This window comes from Crocodylus siamensis, chromosome 4, assembly GCF_052110815.1.
Source record: "Crocodylus siamensis isolate JL-2025a chromosome 4, ASM5211081v1, whole genome shotgun sequence".
NCBI classification, from domain to species: Eukaryota; Metazoa; Chordata; order Crocodylia; family Crocodylidae; genus Crocodylus; species Crocodylus siamensis.
The window spans coordinates 58,293,556-58,316,921 of NC_143398.1; the positions used below are offsets into that span (position 1 = coordinate 58,293,556).

A 23,366-nucleotide genomic window follows, 5' to 3' on the forward strand; every position below is an offset into this window, starting at 1 on the left:
CTATCTGCTCAAAGACTGAGTATAGGGAGTATGTGATGTGCCAGACTAAAGAGACTGGGATGGAGGGTGTTTGTCTGTAATATCTGGGGGCATCCAAACCCCAAGACCTCTGGGCTTGGGCCCACAGGTAGGATGCCTCCCATGGATTTGGGATCAGGACTTGTAGTAGAGGTGATATCTTTTACTAGGCCAACTAGATTTTTGCAAAACAAAAATAAAAAAAATCTTTTGGGCACAAGCACCCTCCTTCAGGCATAGGAGAAAAATTGCAGAAGTCCTCCTGAGTAGAAATGAAAGTTTGTATCGGTCTGAAGTCCCTGGGGGATGGAGGATGCCTGCCTGTTGTAGCGCCACCCAGGGCGTTCAGAACAACTGAGTTCTGGAAACTCAAGCCATATGATGTGGAGCTGCTTTAGCTAATTCGACCTGGAACACGAAAGATATTAATTAAAAAAAAAAAATCTGCTGTGCACAGACAAGAGCGATGTCCCCAGCCTGGACTTCACCTGCTCGTGGCTCGCCCAACTGCAAGAGCAGGGATTCGCCCTCGTCCCCCCCGCCCTGCGGCCTGTCAGTGACCCTGCCCGGAGGGTGGAGGGTGGAGGGTGCCGGGAGGGTGGAGGCCCTTGCTCGTGGCTGCGTTTTGTGCCTCCAGCCGCTCCCCCCTCTCCCTCCCCCGCCCTTCCGCTCCCGCTCCCGCTGCTGGGCTGGGCTGGGCTGGGCTGGGCTGGGCGGGAGAGAGCGGGCGGCTCCGGCTGGGCTCCCCGCTGCTCCGCATCGCGCGCCCGCCCCTCAGGCGACCCTGCTCCGGGGCAAGGACAGCCCGTGTGCCAGCCTGCTCCGGCCCTGAAGGGGAGGGCTGGGGGCAAAGCGTGGGGAAGGATGGCTGCGCTGAACCAGGACGTGCTGGTGGAAGTGGAAGAAGAGGAAGAGGACGAGGAGGAGGACGAGGAGGATGGGGATGTTGGTGAGTAGAAGACATCTGAGCAGGGGGGCCGGGAGCCCCCACCAGAAATCAAGGGAGTTCAGTACAGCAGGCTCTCGGAGGGCTTTGCAGGCTGGGGAGTTTTGCAGCAGAGCGCACAAGGCTCCGCAAAAAAAAAGTGAAAGCTTCCTTTGGTCTGTAGCAGGATTTTCAAGTCTCTTCTCGGGAAGGAGCAGGGGTAAGGGATACCGCTTTCTGTGCTTCAGTCTCACTTCACCACCCCCCCGCCCCACACACACACACACTCACACCCAAAACACCTCACTTAATGACTTGTCAGACTAAACTGCAGACCTAGGGAAGTTTCTTCTGGAGTTTATTTAGAGATTGAAAGTCAGCCACTAACACAGCATTTTCTTTAGTATTAGTCACGCAGTATGACTGAGGCCAAGGCAGTGCTTAAACATGTAATTCCTTTTAAAGTCCCAAATGCTGGCTTGATATTTGTATATGTAATGAATGAAGGAAGGTGTCCCTGAAGTGTGTGGATGGGAGGCCAGGGTAGAAAGATGCCTGGTTTACAGGTAAGTAGCTAGTGAGACAGTCATAGTGTGATTTAACCTAGTTCTGTGAGTTTAAAGCACAGCATCCGAGTTTTCATTACAAAGGTGGAACAAAGAATGTGGAATGAATTTGTCCTTGCTAGCAATGCATGTAGAAGTGTATTTTCAGCAGGTAGCCTGGAAGTAATTTGGTTCTTTTCATTCTTTCGTATATTCAGGGCATTTTGGTATGTGTAAGTATACAGAAAACCCTTCATAGAATCATAGAAGTAGGTCGGAAGGGACCTTATAGATCTTCAAGTCCGACCCCCTGCCAGGGCAGGAGAAAAAAAAACTGGGCTCAAATGATCCCAGCTAGGTAGGCATCAAGCCTCCTCTTAAAGACCCCCAGGGTAGGAGCCAGCACCACTTCCCTTGAAAGTTGGTTCCTTGATAGCACCAATGCATTAAATATGAAGAGAGGAACATAGTGATGTAGCCAGGATCTCAGAACAGCCTTTAAGGGTGGAGAAGTGAAATAAAGTTGGCTCAGTATTTCTGGAAAATGGAAAGAATGGCATTTCCACAACACACAGACAGAGAGGATCCCCTGAGGCTGATCTGGACTGTGCAGTTGGCATCAGCTTCAAGAGCTAGCAACTTGTGCTTCCTCTTTGCCAGACTTCATATGCCTTTATTTGACAGCTAAGCAAGATAGAAGGGGAAAAAAGAATCAAAAGAAAAGGCATAAACAGAGTAGGGAGAAGATTGGCCCAACGTAGAAAGATTTGCCACTCAAAATGCAAACTGTGTCTGCCAGAATGGTAGATACTAAAATAACCAGAGAGCTGGATGTCGAACCAGATGATACATTAGCCCCTATACCAGGGGTGGGCAAAATGTGGCTCTGGGGGATGGATGTGGCCCACCAGGCCATTCTATCTGGCCTGCGGGGCCCCTAAAAAATTTAGAAAATTAATATTGATCTGCCCTGGGTTGCCTGTCATGTGGCCCTTGATGGCTTGCTAAAACTCAGTAAATGGCCCTGTACCCAAAATAATTGCCCGCCCCTGCCATATACGAACAGGCACTCTCCAGAACAATTACTTTTGTATTTACTGTTGAACTAAATCTTGTTTATAGACAATGGGTCAGATACTCAAGATGGTGCAAATGGATGTGTCACCATTTGTTTCAAAGCTGCTTTACACCAGATTTAGATCTGGATCTGGTCCTGTGTTTTGCCATCCAAAAGCCTTTTATTTTCGCAGTAGTTTTTATAAGAAATAAAATAACTCAAAAAGTGTAGATGTTATCTTTGTGAGTTGTACATTCAAGTAGAGAAGACTAGATATGAGATATGTTCCTGTAGTCAAAGACAATGGATAAGCTTTTCACACTGTTTTTAAACTTTACCATATAAATAGGATTCTTATCATTAATACTGAAAAATGAATGAAGAATTTTATGGATAACTACAGAATTTTGACATTTCCATTACATTGGGATTGATTTTCGAGTTGAAAAACAGTAGTAGTGGAGACTTAAAAAATTGTAGCTGTCGGTAAGTATGAACTCATGGTAAAGTATTCTTTGTTAACACAAATGACAAGAAGACAAAAATAATTTTTCCTACTAGGAGTGACCCAGAGGGACAACATTTCATACTACTCCCCTTATTAGAGGGTGGAGCAGCTCTTCAGTATGTTAATGAACACATCTCTGGTTTTCCATCTTCTACCTCAGAGAACAGCTAACTTGTTTTCTGCTCAGGGCTGAGTATTCCATCAAGCTGTGTTTGGGTCCCAAACCAAACTAAGCATGAGTTGCTTGCAGGAGACAGGAATTTGGAATATCAATGATATATTGGAAGTTTGATTTAAAAAAGTGAGCAGTGGTGATCTCACAAATTATTACACAGAGAAATTTCACTGTGCAGCTTTGTTGAAACTGCTATTCGGCCTTGTAAAGTTGCACTTTCTACTAACACAAGTATTTCAGCTCACATACCTGATTTTTTTCTACACAAATTATAAAGCAAACTGTGGACAGGAAGTTCAGCAAGAAAGTTGCATTAGTGGGAGAGGGTAGAAGTCCATGATTGTTTCTAATTTTACCGTGCAAGTGTGCTTCTGTTATATGCACACAAAAAGCATCCCTTGATTTAGAATTAAATGGGATTTATCAGGTGGTACTCACTTCATTTCAGCTGCAGTTTTGCTTGAGTAGGGATCCAGGGTCTGGAATTCAGATTGGGTTTTCACTAAGCTAGAGGAATATTTTTTCTGTAGCTTGATTAGAGGGACATCTCTATTTCATTTAGAGGCAAGTTGCTATCAAAATGGTAGTTACATTTGTAACATTATTATGTTTCTGAAATTTCTAGTACCAGATAAAAAGTGGTGAAATGCGTATGTAACAGGGGCCTGCTCAGGGCCGATCTAACTGTGGCCTGCCCATCGGTTCCTGGGCTAACCGCCCGTGTCCTTGTCTACCACACCTTGTTGTTATATTTAATTAGTAAATGTTAATAAGCAGGAGGCTGCCCATTTTCTGCCCCAATGCCAGGGGGTGCTATCTGTGGCTCCTTTCCTTCCCTACACTGCAGCCCAAGCCTTGTAGACGGCATCATACTGTTTCCACTATCACTGGCCCCTCACTGGGCCCCAGAATCCTACTATTGAACCACCTGGATTCCTCCCCTCAGGCAGACTCTTCCACCATCATACTGGGCAACATACCTCCCTGAGCTGCTACCCCTTCGGGTGTGATTCCCCCCACCGGGACCTTTGGCTCACTAGCCCTGGCCCACCTCCAGGCCAGTCGGAACCCCAGGCCCTTAGCTTTTGGGTGTCCCTTGAGGTGGGCCCCTGGCCCTTTGACCCTTCCAGTCCTGGCCTCAGCATGGACAGGGGAAATTCAGACAGGCATTGAGTCTATGGCCCTTTTCTCACTCACTGGGTCCACTTTCAGGGCCCTCCAAAACAAGGGGTAACCCACCTGGTTGTGGGGTTAAGGTGCCCCAACCCATCTTTCACTGGGGTGGTAACTGGCCTGGTATTTCCTAGGGGCTCCTACGCCACTGGGAGCCCCACCAGGCCACCCACTCCCGGCAGGGTGCAGTTTTAGGTCATACCCAGGAGCCTCCTACCCATCCCCTACAGCTCCTCCCTTACCTCCAAATGATATCAGCAGCCCTCCAGCCAGGCTGTGTTGTTGCCTGGCCCCCCAGCAGCAGAACTTTCTTGTTTATATGGGCAGCCCTGAATCTAAAATGGCTGCGCTTATTAGGCACCTAGCAGCCACCAGCTCCAGGCCCTTAAAGTGGCAGGCACAACCAAGGTCAATCACTGGAGAAGCTGAAACTCAAAACAAGTAATTTGTTATCTAGAAGCCCTTGACTTATTAAGACAGAGCTCAGGAAAATGTAAATGTTTATTAGGATCATACCACAGACTATATGATACTAAACTAGTTTGTGTTTGTGTGTGTCTTTACTGGATTCTGGGGGGGTGGGGAAGGGGGAGCATGGTTTAGGGCCAGTGACTTTAAAGATAGTTTGCATAGACATACAATCTAGGGACAGAAATTACACATAAACCAGTATAAGTGATCAGAAACCAGTTCTTATCTGTAACACAATGGAAGTTAAGTGCACATAAACCTCTTTCAAAATGGCCAAAACTGGTTTAAGATAAACCTGGATAGATGTAGTATCAGACTTAACTGATTAGGTTAAATCAGTTTATTGAACTTCTGTCTCAGACCCTCTCCAGATTCAAGTTAACTCACAGTCCCCCAGCATCCCAGGATGCTTTGCACCTCCCCCACAAATCTCTCTTGTAGGGTGGGTAAACTAGCCTTGTCCCAAGCTGTCTGCTCCAGCTGAGCAGGGAGGTGTGCTCTAGCACTCCCTGGGTTCTGGCTTAGGCCACTGCAGGCAGGGGGCTGCATTTCTGGAATCAAAAGTAAATGTGTGTTCACTTGCTCTTTGGTTCAATCTATACAGCTTAGACAACCTGCAAAATTGAATTGATTCAACCCTGAGCTTTCTGACTGTACTTAGCCTTAGTACAAGTGATTGTCATCTTAACCATTCAGCATTGCATCCTTTTCACTTGCTTGGGATAGTTTGCTCTTTGTTCTGGTTTGTTTTTTTTTTGCTCCATCCTGTGACTCCAATCTAACTTTTGGACCCTCTTCAAGAAATTAGATGTTCTATTTGAACTTTAACTCTTGAGCCCTATTGTCTTCTTGGTCCTGTATATGTGTTGCTATAATCATGAAAACATCTTTTGGATATGATGCTAGTTTAATCACAAAGAAGATAAACTAATTCATACTTTTTTCCCCTCGTGTCAAGCCAGTTGCCTGCTGGTAAAAATTCTATTTCTTCTTTTAGAAAATGAATTCACAGTTGGCCTGATTGGCCAGCATACATTTTTCCTAGTTCTTACGCCATTATTCTAGTTATTTCTCCCTGTCTTGTGCTGAAACTCCTAGCCTTTATACTCATAGCATTGGTGCTTTTTAAATTGATCAGAGATCTTCACTAGCTGCCTAGCCCATTTATGAATCCAGCACATCTTTCTCTTAGTCTTCAAGTTCCTCTGTAGAGGTGCACTCTTCTCCAGTCTCATTTCTTCCTGTGTAGGTACTGCACCCAGCAGTACCGGTTATGTACCATAATATAACTCTACACTATAAAGTAATATAAATGAAGAAAAGTACTTATAGTTATTCTTCACCTCATTAATTTTTCTCTTTATTCTATTCTCCCCTCTTTGCCTCCTGTTTTATAAAACGATAAATTATATGTATGAGTGTATACATCTCTCCAATAGCAGAGACTAATATAAATCTTCTGATTTCTTAAAATATAACTGATTTTCTTCTGTAGTTTATTGAAGGACACAATTGTGGAAACTTTGAAGACTTTTCTTCTGCTCTATGGGGCCAAAAGTAAATCTTACCATCATAACAAAGTAAACATCCTTATCAATTTCATTTTCACAGGGAGATGTTTTCCTTAGTGCTTCATACATGCAGGGATGTGAATATCTACAATATAATGTAATATCCTATCTACTTCTGTCATGCCTGTTGTCTTTCAATTTTATTTCTCTGTTTTATAATTTAACTAAAAATGAATTAAGCCATATGTTGGTCAGCCCTTGTCTTGAAAAATACTGCAGAACAATTCTGTCTGTTGCAGAACCATTGGAGAAAGACCAGTTCAGTTTCCTGTTTAGTCAAACATATCAGGCTGAGCAAATGTAGAGCGGGGTTGAAGGGTTAAGGGTTAATATTGCAACTACTTCTGCTACATTGTATTTTACCATCTTAGATTCATTGTGGAATACTGATGGAAGTCACCTGCTGGTAGAAAAAGCAATGGCAACAGCCAAAAACAAGTGAAAGGAAATTCATTTGTACTTCAGCTGTAGAAAGTGCCTTCTTATTTAATAAAACTTATTGCAGCTTTAGTGTTTTTTTCGGTATTGGAGAGAACATGACTCTTGATACAATATAGGCATCATTCAGCATTATAACAACAGATTTTGTTGCTGTTTAGCTTGTTTTATTGCCAACTGTGTCACAAAGTTAGGGGAAATGTGTCACCAGGAAAAATTAATATATTAGTTTTTATGTTAGTAGCTTCCATGTAAGTTTTCATATAAGGTGAGTGAGCCTTATCTCTGTTCTACAGCCAGAAAAACTGAGGAGCAGAGCAGTGAAGTACATCCCTAATGCTATAAGAAACGGCAGAAGTGGGCTTAAAACTCAGAAATTGTCCTTCCTGTTCTTTTCTATACAGCATGCTGCTTCTATAGCTTATTAAAAAAAAGTCAAAAACTATACATAAAGGAGCTTGATTTCTTTCTTTGCACAGTGTAGATTGGAATTTCAAGCACATATGCATGTACATATGTACAAAAACATATTAAAATGTCAGGAAGTCTGAAATTTGGAAATGTGTTTTTGTTTATTATTCTTTAATATTGTACTGACTCAGAATCTTAATCTTGGATGAAGATCTCATTTTTCTAGGCCGCTACAAACAAAAGATGGTTCCTGTAATACCAAGTATTGTTTGTTACCTCTTGGCTAGGGAAAGAAGTTACATATAAACTGGTATAAGTGACTGGAAACCAGTTCTCTGTAGCACAACAGAAGTCCGGTGCACAAAGTACTTTCAAAATTACCAAAATCAATTTAAGATAAACCTGTATGGTTGTATCAGACTTAACTGATTTAGGTTAAATAGGTTAACTGAACTTTCGTCCCAGATCCCCACCAAATCCAAGTTAAGTCACAGTTACCCCAGCATCCCAGGATGGTTTGCACCTCCCCACAATCCCCGCCTTGCAAGTTGGGTGGGCTAGCCTTGGCCCAAGCTATTGCTCCAGCTGAGCAGGGAGGTATGCTCTAGCGCCCCCCTGGATACTGCCCTGGGCCAGTGCAGGCATGTGGCTACATTTCCAGAATTAAAAAGTGAATGTCTTTTTACTTTCATATCAGTTCAATCTATGCAACTTAAAATAACTTGTGAAGATTGAATCAGTTCAGCCACGGACTCTTTGACTGTCTGTACTTAGCCTTTGTGTTCGCTGCTTGCTTCTCCTTATATACATCTGACCATCTGGCTTTACATCTGACCCTTTCTTCCTCTCCTATTACTTCAACTGTCCTACTTTTTCACTCTCCCTATTTGTTTTACATTCACTTACACATTTGTGTCATTTGTAAATTTTACCAACAATGAAAAATGGAGCCGAACAAGCTGCATTAGATGAATTGCCCATGCGGTTCATCAGCCGCTCTTACTGCCAGCTAGGAACGGTGCCAGCCAATGACGTCATCAAAAGTTGCTGCCCAGCTGATTTAAAAGCCGGCAATGGGGAAGTGGAGAGGAGGGCAACACCACTGGGACCAGTAGGCAAGGCAGCTCCCCGGGCTGCACACAGGCTGTGTTGGTAGCTTAGGAACAATACAGACAGCAACCCAACAGAGGGGTCCAGGATTTATTGAAGGAGGCATCACACTGGCCTGGCAGGGCAGCCAGGCCAAGGAGAATGGTGTCGAGGGACGTTGGAGCTACAGACACTGGACTTGGAGTACAGGGCCGCAGCCCACCCACTCAACTGTTCCTTTTTCTTTCTTCTTAAATCATTTCAAGTTTTTGCAGGGCCCCAAAGCAGGGAGAGGGGCCAAGGACAGTCTCCACAGGCCAGGAGGAGCCAGAACAGCACAGCAGGTAGCAGTGTAGTAAAGGAAGAACAGGTGTTTTGGCTGGAATGTTCCAACGTCCTGTGGTCGTCTCACACAGAAAGAGGCCGGGTGATGAGCGGGGAGAAGAGGAGGCAGGTGAAGACATCAGAAGGGCTAGCCAGTAATCTGACATCTGGCTGTCCTGAGGTTTGGTGCATGGCTAGGATGTAGGGGAGGGGGAGCCCCAAGAACGCCTGCTGAGGGCAGCGCCCAGTCTGCAAGGAGTGACAAGAAGGAGCCCCAACACCGAAGGAAACCACCAAGTCGTGGCAGGCGAGTATCGGGGCCTCCTCCAGGGTGAACATGACCTAAGATCAAGACCACTGGAACACACCCTGTGGCTGGCACTGGGTGCACACTCCAAAGCAGCAAGAGGGTGGCTCCACAAGGCCAGACAAGTGCAGTGATCATAAAAATTCTTGAATTATAAAGGGGTCAGCAACATGAAAAGGGTGGAAAATAAGCCAATATTTCTAGAAAAATGGGAAAGGATTTAATATAGGAAACTATTCTAGAACACTCCAGACATATCAAAGGGAAGGCCAAAACCTCATGAATGTGTTTAACCATTAAAGAAAAGTATGACAAAATACCTCATCAAATATATGAAAAAGTGAGCCAGAAGTACTGGAGAGGGTATGGAGACCTCACTGTAAATATTGTAGATACAAAAACAGCAAGTAGAATTTTTCAAGATTGAGGTACAAGTTAGGCTACCCACAGATCTCATGTTGATTCTTTAGGTCACAGTCCAAAGTTGATTACTACAGAAAGAACCCCTTGATAAAATATGCTACCAGTAGCCATGGATACGATAGCTTATTTTTTGAAAAAAGACAAGTCTCAGAAAGTCAGTAGAACTGGGAGAGATACGGGAAATCCTTTCAATGAAAAGTGTTTAATTAGGATCAAATTAATTTAATGATGAATAGTTACAATTTTGCAATTTGAACAAATAGCATTAAGAGGTTGAACAAACAAAGCTTTTACAAAGAATAAATACAGATTCTGAATAAGATTTGTTAATACACTCATGGAAACTTCACCCATATCAGTAATGACAAGTAGAATTTTTTTCCCCCCAGGAAAAGAACATCATCCTTGTTCAAATACAGTTTATAGCATCCTTTAAGCCACTTCATCTTGATGCTGGTTGGCACTCATGCCCTGTAATTTCATAGGAAATGATGGCTTGGATGCTGAGGATTCAAAGGTCTGGTTTGCACCTGAAGATGTGCCAAACCTGAAATTAGGATAGCTAATGCCAAAACTGAGGTTTTCACTGCTACACTTCCAAAAAAAAAATCAAGGATTAATACTTGAGCTATATGTAAGAATATTTAGTTACAGCAACTGTAACTGGCTTTGTAATTATTTCCCGCTTTTTCTCCTACCCATATAATTGAAAGGATTTTTCTTTGATTGTTTGTAGTCCACAGTTTGGGAGGATTTGCTCTGTGTGACTGAAGGGGAGGGGAAGACATTAGACAAGCCTGGCCTGGCAGGAAAAAGTCAGGAAGAGGGTTCTCTGTTTTGAAAGCATTAGGAGCAAAGCTAAAGAAATTAAGCCTGTTGCACCTGATGTAAGCAAGTAAATTTTTCAAAACACAGCTGAAGACTTTGAGACTATAAATTCTCCACAGGTGTATAGTTTAACAAGATAAGCATTTGAACAAAATGAGGAAACAGAAGGGAGTTTGTCTGTGTGTTTCTGTTTGTTCTTGCAGGCATTAGGATGCATGGTGCAACTCAGGTTCTGTAATGTATAACATAGAAAGCTGAACTTGCTTTATCTCTAGTGTTTGTTGCTTTAGTAGCATCTGTACACATAATGTCTGTGACTTTTGTAACATCAAAAGTGTTGGTCTATGAAATCCATACATTATTAAACAGTTTCTTAACCCATGCATTTAATACCTGAAAAATGAGAAACAATTCCCATGGTGATGCCCATAATATCACATAGCTTTTTGCAGGTTTGTTATCCAAATTCAGCTTTTAACATTATTAAAGTAAGACAGCTTCCCAAATAAATTAAATGTGTGGTGGTCAACCTGCTCCTCTGTCGATGTAATTAAAATGAAAATACATGAAGTCACTGTTCAGGTTTGGTATTAGAATACAAGTATGAAGCTAGAGTACACCTTGTTTTTAGGTATCTGTTGGAGACTGATATGAAAGCCGAATTGTGCTTTGTGGCACATTAATCACTATATTGGAGGCTGCATGAAAACAGAAAGAAAGTTTTCTCCTTTTAGTTTCTTCATGATGTGCTTTCAAGCCATTCTGTGAATGTGGTATGACCTTCTGTAACCTGAACTATCACTAAGCATAGATTTTTCCCCTCACAAATTTATCTAAGTAAAGCAACTGTTTGTGTGTGGAATCTTTCATTTAGTTCACCATACATGCTTTACTCAAGAATCCCTCCTTTCTGCCTGATTGTGCTTCATTACAGGATATGTATATTGACCGCTCCCTGGAGAATTATATTAATATCTGAAACTTACCAGCTTGCTCATATAATTTAGTCTTCCCACTGTGTTTGTTTTCTGTCCCAAAGTCTCTGCAGCAGAAACGAGATCCCCTGATCTCTGTATGGACTTCTAGAATGAAATCTTGGTCCTATTAAGGTCAGTTAAGACTCTCTTGTTCACAACAGTAAGACTGGATTTTATCCCAGGTCTCAAGAGGTCTCCTTTTCTCCACTGGGAACACTGAAGGACACCATTGCACCCTCTTCTGCGGGTACTCAGTACTAATGACACATGAATCAGGAGGCACAACTGGGCCCTGGTTTTTACCCACAGTAATACTGTACTTAACAGGATAGACTCAGAGAAAGGTTTTTCTCTACAGTGCTGTCACCTGATTGACATAAATGCCCCATTTGCTGTGCCAGTCTTTGTGCAGCAATGAAATGATTAATGGGCACTGTGACAGGACCAGCCCTGATGCCCCCTGGTGGCCACCTTAATCCTGCCCTACTGCAGCTCCTCAGTTTGTCATCTGCCATGCCTCACTATTAAATGTTACCTTACACTGGGAGGTTGTCCCTACTCCAAGCCCTGCAGTGATTCTATTGATGCTACTCTTAGACTCTGGAACCTATGCGTTTCTCTCTGGGGCTCCAGCCCCTCCAAGCTCAGTCCCTCTCTCTGGGGCTCTGAATCCTCCAAGCATCAGCTCTCTGAAACTAGGCCCTAATTGTGGCCCCATGGTCCAGTTGTCTTAAGGGCTATCATCATGGCTTCTAGCTACCTTCATAGCCACAGCCATGCAGATAATACTTGTCTTGTCATGCACCAAGCTCTCTGGTCTGATGCTCTGGCCCACAGGGTCCCTGACCCTGGCTGGACCACTAGACCTTCCCTTTAGCCCTGTTCTGGGTTCAGCCCCCTGAGTCCCCAGTTCTGCAGGGCTAGCTGCTATCTTCTACCTCTAAAGCAGGGGCAGGCAATTATTTCAAGCAGAGGGCTGCTTGATGAGTTTTGGTGAGCTGTTGAGGGCCTCATGGGTAGCCCTGCCCCTTCAGTTGCCCCACCACCTGGTTGCCATCTTGGGACTGGATGTCCCACCCCCTGACCCCTGACCCTAGCCACCAGAAGCCCCACCCCCGACCTTTGCCATCAGAAGTCCCTCCCCTTGCACAACTTAACAGGTAGCAAAGGGTTGTAACGCCCCTAACATCCTGCCCCAGAAGTGGGATTTCAGGGGCATCAGAGCTCCCCCAGAACTTTCCCCCTACCAAAAGGAGGCTCTGCCGCTGCTTCTGCTGGCCAGTGCTGACCCAGTCGGGCTTGCCCTGTCCCCAGCAGCACCTGGGAAGCTGACTTCAGTCACATGCTGCTCCAGATGGGACGGACTTGGCCAGGTCTGCACTGGCCAGGAAAGGCGGCATGCAGCTGAAGTCAGCTTCCCATGTGCTGCTGGAGACGGGAGGAGCCCAGCCAGGTCTGCACCAGCCAGCAGAATTGGCGGCGGAGCTGTGTGCCGCTTGGGATGGAACAAGCCTGGCCATGTCCTCCTGCTCAGTGCAAAGAAATATGATGTCATTGGGATAACGGAGACCTGGTGGGACTCCACCCATGACTGGACCACAGGGATAGAGGGCTATACCCTGTACAGGAGGGATCGTATTGACAAAAGGGGCGGGGGTGTAGCTCTCTATGTGAAGGAAAGCTACATGTCCCTGCAAGCTGATGTTGGCGACCGGCATGGACAGCTAGAGACCCTCTGGGTTAAAATTCGTGGGGAATTCAGCACAGGGGACACAACGGTGGGAGTCTACTACAGACCTCCCACTCAAAGTCCCGAGCTTGACCAGGAGTTTGCCCGGGAACTGACTGAGGCCGCTTGCTTCAGGACCTTGGTTGTCATGGGTGACTTCAATTACACGGACATCTCGTGGGAAGATCACTCAGCTAAATCTGAGCGGGCGCAAAGCTCTCTCATGCGTGGATGACCTCTACCTGACTCAAGAAGTCTATGGGCCAATGAGAGGCAAAGCGCTGCTTGACCTGGTACTGGCTACGGGGGACGACCTAATCGGCGACCTAGTGATTGACGGGAAGTTGGGTGACAGCGACTACGAGCTGATCACCTTCACCATCCGCCGTAAAGCTGGCAAGTCAGTCAGCAACACAGAAGTCCTTGACTTCAGAAAAGCCGACTTTGACAAGCTCAAGAGGCTTGTCGGTCAGGCCGTCAGGGACCATGACCACAGGGAGTTGGGAGTTCAAGAAGAGTGGTTGCTTCTCAAGGAAGCGATCCTCAGTGCACAAGCTAAATCTATTCCAACACGGAGGAAAGGCAGCAAGAAGGCATAGCAGCCCCCTGGCTCTCCAGAGACCTAGCGGACCTACTGTGGCTAAAAAGGAAAGCCTACAAAGGATGGAGGATGGGATTCACCTCCAAGGAGGATTACTCCGCGCTGGTCCGGTCCTGCAGGGAGCAAACCAGGAAAGCCAAGGCTGCAACTGAACTCCAACTAGCTTCAGGCATCAAGGACAACAAAAAGTCCTTTTTCAGATATGTGGGGAGCTGGAGGAAAAGCAAGGGCAATGTTGGACCCCTGCTAAACCAGATGGGGCAACTGACAACTGACGCCCAGGAAAAAGCCAACCTATTAAATAGGTACTTTGCGTCAGTCTTTCATCAGTCACACGGGATGCCCATGCCTGCTATGGGACAGGGAAATCTGGGTGAGGGGGATCCCCTACCCTCCATCAATGCTGACCTCATGAAGGAACACCTTGAGAAGCTGGATACCTTCAAGTCAGCTGGCCCTGACAACCTGCACCCCAGGGTACTCAAGGAGCTGGCGAGCGTCATAGCCCAGCCCCTGGCACGGATCTCTGAAAACTCCTGGCACTCTGGTGTAGTGCCCAAAGACTGGAAGAAGGCCAATGTGGTGCCGATCTTCAAGAAAGGGAGGAGAGTGGATCCGGCTAACTACAGGCCCATTAGCCTGACTTCTATCCTGGGGAAGATCTTAGAAAAGTTTATTAAGGAGGCCATCCTTGAGGGACTGGCCCAGGCTAACATTCTAAGGGACAGCCAGCACGGGTTTGTTGCGGGTAGGTCTTGTTTGACCAATCTCATTTCCTTCTATGACCAGGTGACCTATCACCTGGACAAGGGAGAGGAGGTTAATGTCATATATCTTGACTTCAAAAAAGCTTTTGATCTGGTATCCCATGATCACCTCTTGGCCAAACTGCCCAGTTGTGGCTTTGGCTCCACCACGATCCGCTGGCTGGGAAACTGGCTTCGTGGTCGGACCCAGAGGGTTGTGATTGATGGCAGTCACTCATCGTGGTGCCCTGTGACCAGTGGGGTCCCTCAAGGCTCTGTCCTGGGACCCATACTGTTCAACATCTTCATTAATGATGTGGACATTGGAGTCAGGAGTGGACTGGCCAAGTTCGTCGATGACACCAAACTTTGGGGCAAAGCATCCACGCCAGAAGATAGGCGGGTGATCCAGGCTGACCTGGACAAGCTCAGCAAATGGGCAGACGAGAACCTCACGGTGTTTAACACCGAAAAATGCAAGGTTCTCCACCTTGGGAGGAAAAACCTGCAGCTTCCTTATAGGCTCGGCAGTGCTACGTTGGTTAGCACTACAGAAGAAAGAGACTTGGGGGTCATCATTGACCACAAGATGAACATGAGCCTCCAATGCGATGCTGCGGCTAATAAAGCGACCAAAATGCTGGCGTGCATCCATAGATGCTTCTCGAGCAAATCCCGGGACGTCATTCTCCCCTTGTACTCGGCCTTAGTGAGGCCGCAGCTGGAGTACTGTGTCCAGTTTTGGGCTCCACAATTCAAAAAGGATGTGGAGAAGCTTGAGAGAGTCCAGAGGAGAGCCACGCGCACGATCAGAGGTCAGGAAAACAGATCTTACGATGACAGGCTGAGAGCCATGGGACTCTTTAGCCTGGAAAAGCGCAGGCTCAGGGGTGATCTGATGGCCACCTACAAGTTTATCAGGGGTGACCACCAGGATCTGGGGGAACATCTGTTCACCAGAGCGCCCCATGGGTGATGAGGTCGAACGGTCACAAACTCCTGCAAGACCGTTTCAGGCTGGACATAAGGAAGAATTTCTCTACTGTCCGAGCCCCCAAGGTCTGGAACAGTCTGCCAGCGGAGGTGGTTCAAGCGCCTACATTGAACACCTTCAAGAGTAAATTGGATGCTTATCTTGCTGGGATCCTATGACCCCAGCTGACTTCCTGCCCTTTGGGCAGGGGGGCTGGACTCAATGATCTCCCGAGGTCCCTTCCAGCCCTAATGTCTATGAAATCTATGAAATCTATGAAGCCCAGCTGGAGCAGCAGGGGCTCAGCTGCATTTTCCCCGTCTGCGCCAGTCAGTCCCGAGCAGCACCACGGCTCCACTGCTGCTTCTGCTGGCTGGTGCAGACCTGGCCGGGCTCCTCCTGTCCCCAGCAGCACACGAGGCGCTGACTTGAGCTGCATGCCACTTTTGCTGGCCGGTGTAGACCCTGCTGGGTCCCAGAGCAGCATGTGACTGAAGCTGGCTTCCCATATGCTGCTGGGGACGGGGTGAGCCCGGCCAGGTCTTCCACAGCCAGCAGAAGTGGTGGTGGAGCCATGTGCTGCTCGGGACTGACAGGCGCTGGTAGCGGGAAAATGCAGCTGAGCCCCTGCCACTTTGGCAGGGCTCATCCTGTCCCGAGCGGCACACGGCTCCACCTCCACCTCTCCTCCCTGGTGATGACTGGGCCAGAGCTGCGGCCCAGCTGCTGCTTCCCCTCCCCAGTGCCAGCCAAGCCTGACCCTGTATGGCCCGAATGGCATGGCATAGCATGGGGAAAGCCTGCCCAGCAGCTGCTTTCCTGGGCTTACCTGCAGGGCAGGACCCTTTCCAGTCCTGTGCAGCAAAGCAGAACCTGGCCCAGACACTCTTTTCCCCTCACTGGCACCACAGGTTCTGGCCCCGCCCCCCTCCAGCTGCAAAGTGGCCGGAGCCAGGGCAGGGTGAGGCTAGCTGCGTTGGACTGAGGTCAGGGTTGGTTGCCTTGCAACCAGAACCCAAGGAAACAGCCTGAGGTGCTGCAGCTAGCAGCTGATGCCGCCAGAGGCTTTTAGCAAGGCAGCCACCATTACGTGGGTTTTGAAGGGGCTCTGTGGGCTGGAGGTGGACCATGAGCCATATTTTGCCCACCTCCGCTCTAAAGTACTTGGCATCAGCCTCACACAGCCTGTTGGGTCCCAGACTCTTGCAGGGCTCAGTCCGTATAACACAGGCTGCCTCCCAAGGCACCCCACTCATGGCTTTTATTGCCCTTATAGCTACACGCAGACCTCCAATACTATACCTGCCAATACTCAAACTAAGGTGCCCTCCGGGGCTCCCTGCTTCAGGGAGCAAGGTCCCAGCAAACTCCTACCCTCTACCTGCTGACTTCTTGCAACTTCACCTGGTATCTGCATTGCCTGGTTTCCTCTCTCTAGCAGCACAGGCTAATAGTTTCACCCTCAGCAGATATCAGAACGAGACTTAAGTTCTCTGTCTCAGAAGCTGAGTTTTTAGTATACTGGGGCTCCACCCTTTCTGGTGATAAAGCCTCAACTTTGCCCAGGGGTTTCTTCTTAGCCCACTACCCAGCTGTTCTGACCTACTGCAGGCAGCTCTCAGGTGCTGCAGCTTGAGCCACTGAGCTGCAGTCATTGCCCTCTTACCTACCTGGAGCCTTAGCTGCCTGTGGTCATGCAGCTAGCTCTCAAGTAGTCCCCTGCTGCTCTTTTAACTCCTATCTGTAGCTTCCCCTGGCTGCTTGCTTCTCTTCAGCTTCTTCAGGTGCTTGCTTAGCTGCCTTTACTGCCTTGCGGCCCTCTAATGCTGCCCTCTCATTCTCCAAGTTGCAGGGTTTAGGAGACTCTCCAACAGGCATAAAATTATTTAATTAAACAAAGCTTATGTAAAGACCAAAGGCTAATTGTTTTGTATGTGGTCATAGCTATTAGTAACATTTTCATGTCATGTTTGTAGACAGGAAAAAGCCAAATCAGGTTAGTTTTTCATCAAAAGGAGCAGAAAGACTAACTGGTTTATAGAGAGATTTTGTGTAAATATCTAATTAATGCACCTTCTTGTTGGAAAATTGCTTAAAAATATATTACAGCATAAATTCATTTTTATTTTTGGCCAGGATAGACTGGGTTGGGGCATGGCTTTTTTGGCCCACCTTTTCCAGGGCCTTTCTCAAGAGAGGCAAGCAGGCCATCCCTGAATAGGGATGCTTGGATACCTTGGTAGCTGCCTCAGGTTCCTTATGCCCCTTATGGAGAGTCCCGTGACTATCATGCCAAGACCTTCAGTGCATACACTTATGCAAGAGTATGGAGGAGTGGAGGCTGTCCTAGAACTATTATCCTCCCTGCTGCTTCTGGGAGCAATGTTGGCAAGCACTAAGATCTTCTCTAAAGCACTTGCAGATTGGCTGTGTTACAGGGGCCGGGACCACGTTATCTCATCCGTGTTAAAGGGTAGAATAGAGTAAAATCCTGTCAATCTGAGAGTTATTCATCTGTAACTGGATCCTTTCATTTCTTTCACAAAATAGAAATCATGCAGAATGCTCAAACTTCCGTATGATTAACCCATTACACTACCTCTCATCTGTCAGATACTGCTTACAACTCAATACCCTTCTCAAATACTGGTTTTATAGAAAAAGGAATGACTGGTTTTTTATCTAAAAAGAATGATAGAGCAGAATGCCACTGAACCAAGTATTAAGTGCTGTATTCTGTAAATATTTAATGTGCCTGGTTCCTTATGCCCCTTAGAGTCCTGTAACCATCACACCAAGACCTTCAGTGCATAGGCCTAGACAAAAGTATGAAGGAATGGAGGCTGTCCTCCGTTTAGACCATTGAGGCAGAGTACAAAGTCCAGAGTGAGTTCATCCATTCAGTGCCTCAGTAGTTGTAGCTTCTGCCAGAAAGCAACAGATTAGAGCTGCTGTTGACTGTCTAACGTCAGAGAAAGCATAAATTAACTGAACATTATGTATTTCAGGAGTGTAGGTTGTAGCTGTGTTGGTCTAAAGACATAGGCAGACAAGATTCTTTGGATAAATTCAATATCTTTTTGGGGGTAAATCCGATATACAAAAAAAGATATTGAATTTACCCAAAGAACCTTATCTGAACTTTATATGGTGCAGTTGCATATATGCTAGAGTTCAGATGCTCTTCTTCAAATGCTCTGATTTTATGCCTTGTATAGCTCACTTTCAAAATAGTCTAAAACGGCTGAATAAGAACATTTTCAATTTAACATTTATATTAAATATTTGCTGCCTAAACTACTAATCACTACCATTTTCTAACTGAAAAGCAAAGGTTTGTAGTGGCTGCCAAGAGTTCTAGGTTTTGTTTTTCTTATATTTTCTCTTCCTTTAAGTTTTCTTGTGGAAAGATTTCCCCCTACCCTGCCATGTTAGTCTGGTTAGTCAGGTTCTTCAGCATTTTTAAAAATGTAGTTTCCCATGGCACATTAAATATTTACATAATATAGCACTTATTCCTTGCTTCAATGGCACTCTGCTCCACCACTCTTTTACAGGAAAAACAGCAGGCATTTGTCATTCTATAAAAGTATTTGAAAAAAGCTCTAATAGATGAGAAGTAGCATAGTGGGTTAAACATATGGACGTTTGAGTGTTCTACATTATTTCTATTCTGTGAAGGAAACCAAAGGATCAAGTTACGGATGAATAACTGTCGGATTCACAGGATTTTACTCTGTGTTTATTCTGCCCTTTAACACGGATAAGATGACGAAGTTCAGCCCCTTGTAACACAGCCAATCTTGAAGTGCTTTAGAGAAGATCTTAGTGCTTGCCAACATTGCTGCCAGCAGAGTCCACAGAACAACTGATGAACTACCACTGCTTCAGGGAACAGCTGCCAGGTAAGAGCCAGCTTGAAGGATCTCAGCAAAAAGGAAATGTGATTGGTAGTAGATCTGCCTTGATTTGTCAGTGGGAACATTGAGTTGGGCAGGGAATATAGAGCTGGTAGATTTTTTTAGAAGGAGTTTTTTACTCAGGAAATGTCACATGTATCACAGATTAACATGGAAAACTTTAGGAAGCCCATTGTTGAAGTCTTGGCAATATATTATTGGGAAAATGCCTATCATCATTATTTTTGTAGTTAAAAACTATGTAAGCTTCTCAGAATTTCACTCTGCGAGTATATTCAGTGATGATGCAGACAGGACCATATCTGTCTTTGACCAGCAAGGTTCTTTAAGTAGATGTGATATCTTTTATTAGACTAATTGAGTAGCTGGAAAAAAACTTCTTAGCAAGCTTTCAGGCACAGTCATCCTTCATCAGACACAGGGAGTCTCTGCTCGTCTGAGACTTCAAGGAATGAGAGAAGCTAAAAGTGTGGCAACTTAGACCAGCATGGCTACAGCCAAGAACCTGGCATATCTGGCTTTGCTACTTACTTATTGCTAATGTCAGTGGAAGTCCATTGTTTGCACTGATAGATTATTTTGCATTTGAGCAACGAAGAGAAGCAGTAGGGCGGGACAGGATGTATGCTGAAGAACTTGAAAGGGAGAAGAGATTCCAGTGAAAAGATAGGAAGGTTGGCAGTATAGTTGTATCTAGAGATAAGCAGACAGAACAAAAAGAATCTTTCTAACTATTCAAATGAAAAAAACCCATCAGTGTACTTTACTGCTATTCAGAACCTCTTTATGAATTATTTATGAGTTCATGTAAGCTCTTGTTCACAAGAATGTTCAGGGAAAGCAAAAATATTGCAAATGCTAATGTGAATAAATATAACAGGAGAAGCATTGTCACAGCTCTCTTTGATTCACAGAGGAGGCCCAACTAATTATAAATAGTGAACTGATTTGTAAAAGCCATAACCTGCTCTTGGTTAACAGAAGTGAGAAAGACACTCTTCCTGCTGGTAATCCAGAGGTCTTCCAGAGGAGGAACAGAAATGTTATGGTGGGACTAAGGGTATGCCACAGTATTTGTAATGAATCATGAAGATAAAATACTTTAAATGAGATACAAGCATGCTTGTAATCCTCAGTAGAAATCATGACTGATCTTCAGGGCCGGTCTAACCATTAGGCAAACTAGGCAGTCACCTAGGGTGCCAAAATTCAGGGGGAGGCACCAAAATTATATGCAGAACAAAATAACAGGAATATCATTCTAAATAACAGCCCTGGGCAGCTGTTATAATTGTGTTAGAGTTAATGAAAAGTGTGAAACAACCAATAAAAATGTTTTGTTGTTATTGTTTTAGTGCTCATTTTGAATATCAAATAAGTACATGTAAAAGTTCATTCTAGACTTCGTATTTTGCTCTATGTTGGAAGTGCTGGGGGCAACGAGGTACACAGTTCAGCTAGGTTGCCACCTAACCTTGGACCGGCCCTGCTGATCTTGGTAATTTACCAACGGGAGGGGGGATTTGTTTTTAATGTCAATTATTTGCAGCAAAATTTCTATTGCTCTCTCTTGATTAATCAATAGAGACAGATATAATGGTATGAAGTAAAGTGAGATCACAAGGATTTTCTAGAATGCTGTAGCATTTCTAAAGAGTTTTACAAGTTTGTTAGTATGATACTACTAAATATAGTTGAAATTTGTTTCTCTCCATCTCTTTTTAGAAGGAATAAGTGGCTGAATTTCTAAGTACGCACTAAAAGTAAAGATCAGGCCACTGATTGCAATAGGATTAGGATAATTTTTGTGAAAAAGTGCTACTCATAAAAATTGCAGAACCCATCCCTTCACGAAAATATTCTCCTCATTACATATTTCATCATCTTATTACTGCACTGTAGTATTCAGTGTACTTCATTCAGAAATGGTTAATTTAGAGGAAAAAAAAATCAAATCCATATTGTTACTTCCTGCTCTGTAAAAGACAAATAAGTAGAAATACATCTGGACTGCAGTAAGAAGAAATTACTCGAAACCCACCTATTAGCACTTGGTAAGACTCCAAAATGTAATTGTATAATGCTCTATTTGAAAAAACCCCAAACAAAACAAAATAAAAAAAACAATATAGCCTGATGGAAAAGAAAGCCATATCTTACCTAAATATAATATTTCAGAACAAATCCCTTAAGGCTGATAAAATGATAGAAGAAAAATGTTGCAGGGATAATGTGGTCTCGGTCAAATAGAACTCCAGTGGCTGTTTCATACATATTGGTCTTGGAGGACTTATGCATTCACTGTCTATTCACAGGAATATTAGGCTTTAGGTAAAGAAGCTGATAATTATGCTTGCTTCAGCTCCTAGCGAAAAAATTGAGACGATTCCTTGCATTGCAAAAACTAGAAAATACTTTTTGATTAGAGGACTAAATTGTCTATATTTTCATGAATCCAGGGACCAGTTTTGCAAAAATTTATATGCATACAGAGAAGTAGTAATGTGAATTGTGCATAAATGTTTACAGCATCAGGTTATGAGGCTTATATTTCTGTATTCAAAGTAATTTGAATTTAAAATATTCCTTTTCACGAATCTTACATAACATTTAGTTGTATAAATATTTTAAAGCAAATATATATTAAACTTATTATGGAGCTGAAGTATATCTGTCAGCTTAGAGACATGTTAACTTAAAAATACAGTTATAATTTTATAAAAGTTCAAACTACACATTTCCACTTGATCCAGAGGCATCAAGGTCTAACCGAAAAGCTATTTGCAATTACAATTTGGCTGATCATATTAGTGCTCATTAAAAACTGGTTTCACAGCTGGCCAGGAGGTTGGTATTGGTGATGCATACCTTGGGCTTATCATCTTCACTGCTTAAAAAGCTGTTTTTCCTGCTTTGGGACAGTTAGAGCAGACCAATTAACCTAAGGTAAAACATTGTGAAGACAAGGAACTTTAGTTTTATTGTTAGGTAATTTCACCAAGGTATATAGGGATAACTTCAGCAGAATTTCCCCACAATAAACTAAAATGCCATGTCTATATTGTCGTCAGGCAAGGTTCTTTGAGTAGATGTGATATCTTTTATTAGACCAACCAAGTAGTTGGAATAAAGCTTTCGGGCGCAATTACTCTTCTTTAGGCATAGGAAGGCTTTGCTGTTCACTTCCTATGCCTGAATAAGGGTGATTGAAAGCTTACTAAGAACTTTATTCCAACTACTCAGTTGGTCTAATAAAATATATCACATCTACTCAAAGAACCTTGTCTGCTAGCTATATTGTGTTCAGACCAGAATATGGATGTCTATCGCTTGAGCTAAAAGAGTAAATTCACTTAGTTGGCAGTATTGTTCTTTCTGCACCAGCTACCTAACTGAGACACACCACTTTTTTCAGTTTTTACTCATCTGTGACTGACTTCACTCACTGAAGCATCCCTTTAACAGAACTGTCCACATGCATAAAGTTATTTAGGTATGTAAATGTTGGCAGGCTCAGACTATATGGTTTGCATATTACTATCCTGGGCATTCTTGTCAGAGGTTTATTATCCAAAGCACAACCTATTTTATTATCACCTAAGGATGAATAAGGAGTATCACTGTAAATAGTAAGAATGCTTGTATCGTGTGTACCTGGTCTCTCTCTCCAGCTGTCTCCTTTGAGTGGAAAGAGAGCTTAATTAAATATTTTGAGGATAGATGTTTATCTTAAAGCATGTGGCAGTTACCCAGGTTTCTGTACATTTTAATGAATGCTGTTCAGTGAAACAAACAGACCCTGTAATCATCCTGCTTGGCAGGGTTTTTAAGTGAGTTTTCTGCATATAGAAACATTCCAGAGCAGAGATCTCATTGATTACTCTCAAGAGAAACCTGCAGAATTCTTTATCCTTCCTTTTCCCCTTTTTAATCACCCTTTAAAGGAGCCCTCCCATGCACCTCCTGGTCTTCAGAGGATACAGTGATGTCCTGTAGGGCTGGTCAGTACCATGCAAAATCAAAACTAGAGGGAAACTGCTTGGAAATAACCATGATAGGATCTGACTATAAGTGTGATCCTGAATCAGGATCCCAGTATGAGTAATGAGCATTTTCACTACGTGAAGCATCTGTTTTTATTTGTGCAAAAAGAAAAG

At 44.3% G+C, this 23,366-nt stretch overlaps 1 protein-coding gene across 4 annotated transcripts in view; it reads left to right on the forward strand.

Annotated features, from left to right (window-relative positions):
* Positions 1-730: 730 nt before the first annotated feature.
* ANO6 (anoctamin 6) overlaps positions 731-23,366 on the forward strand; it is a 119,635-nt gene continuing 96,999 nt past the window's right edge. For 3 of the 4 annotated variants that reach the window (XM_090042384.1, XM_090042383.1, XM_090042386.1), the window contains exon 1: positions 731-967. In XM_090042384.1, the coding sequence (XP_089898510.1) occupies positions 883-967 (85 nt within the window). In that variant the 5' untranslated portion in view covers positions 731-882. Of the gene's footprint in view, positions 968-19,014; positions 19,195-23,366 lie in introns of those variants that run through there. The other variant, XM_090042385.1, reaches the window with a different exon arrangement.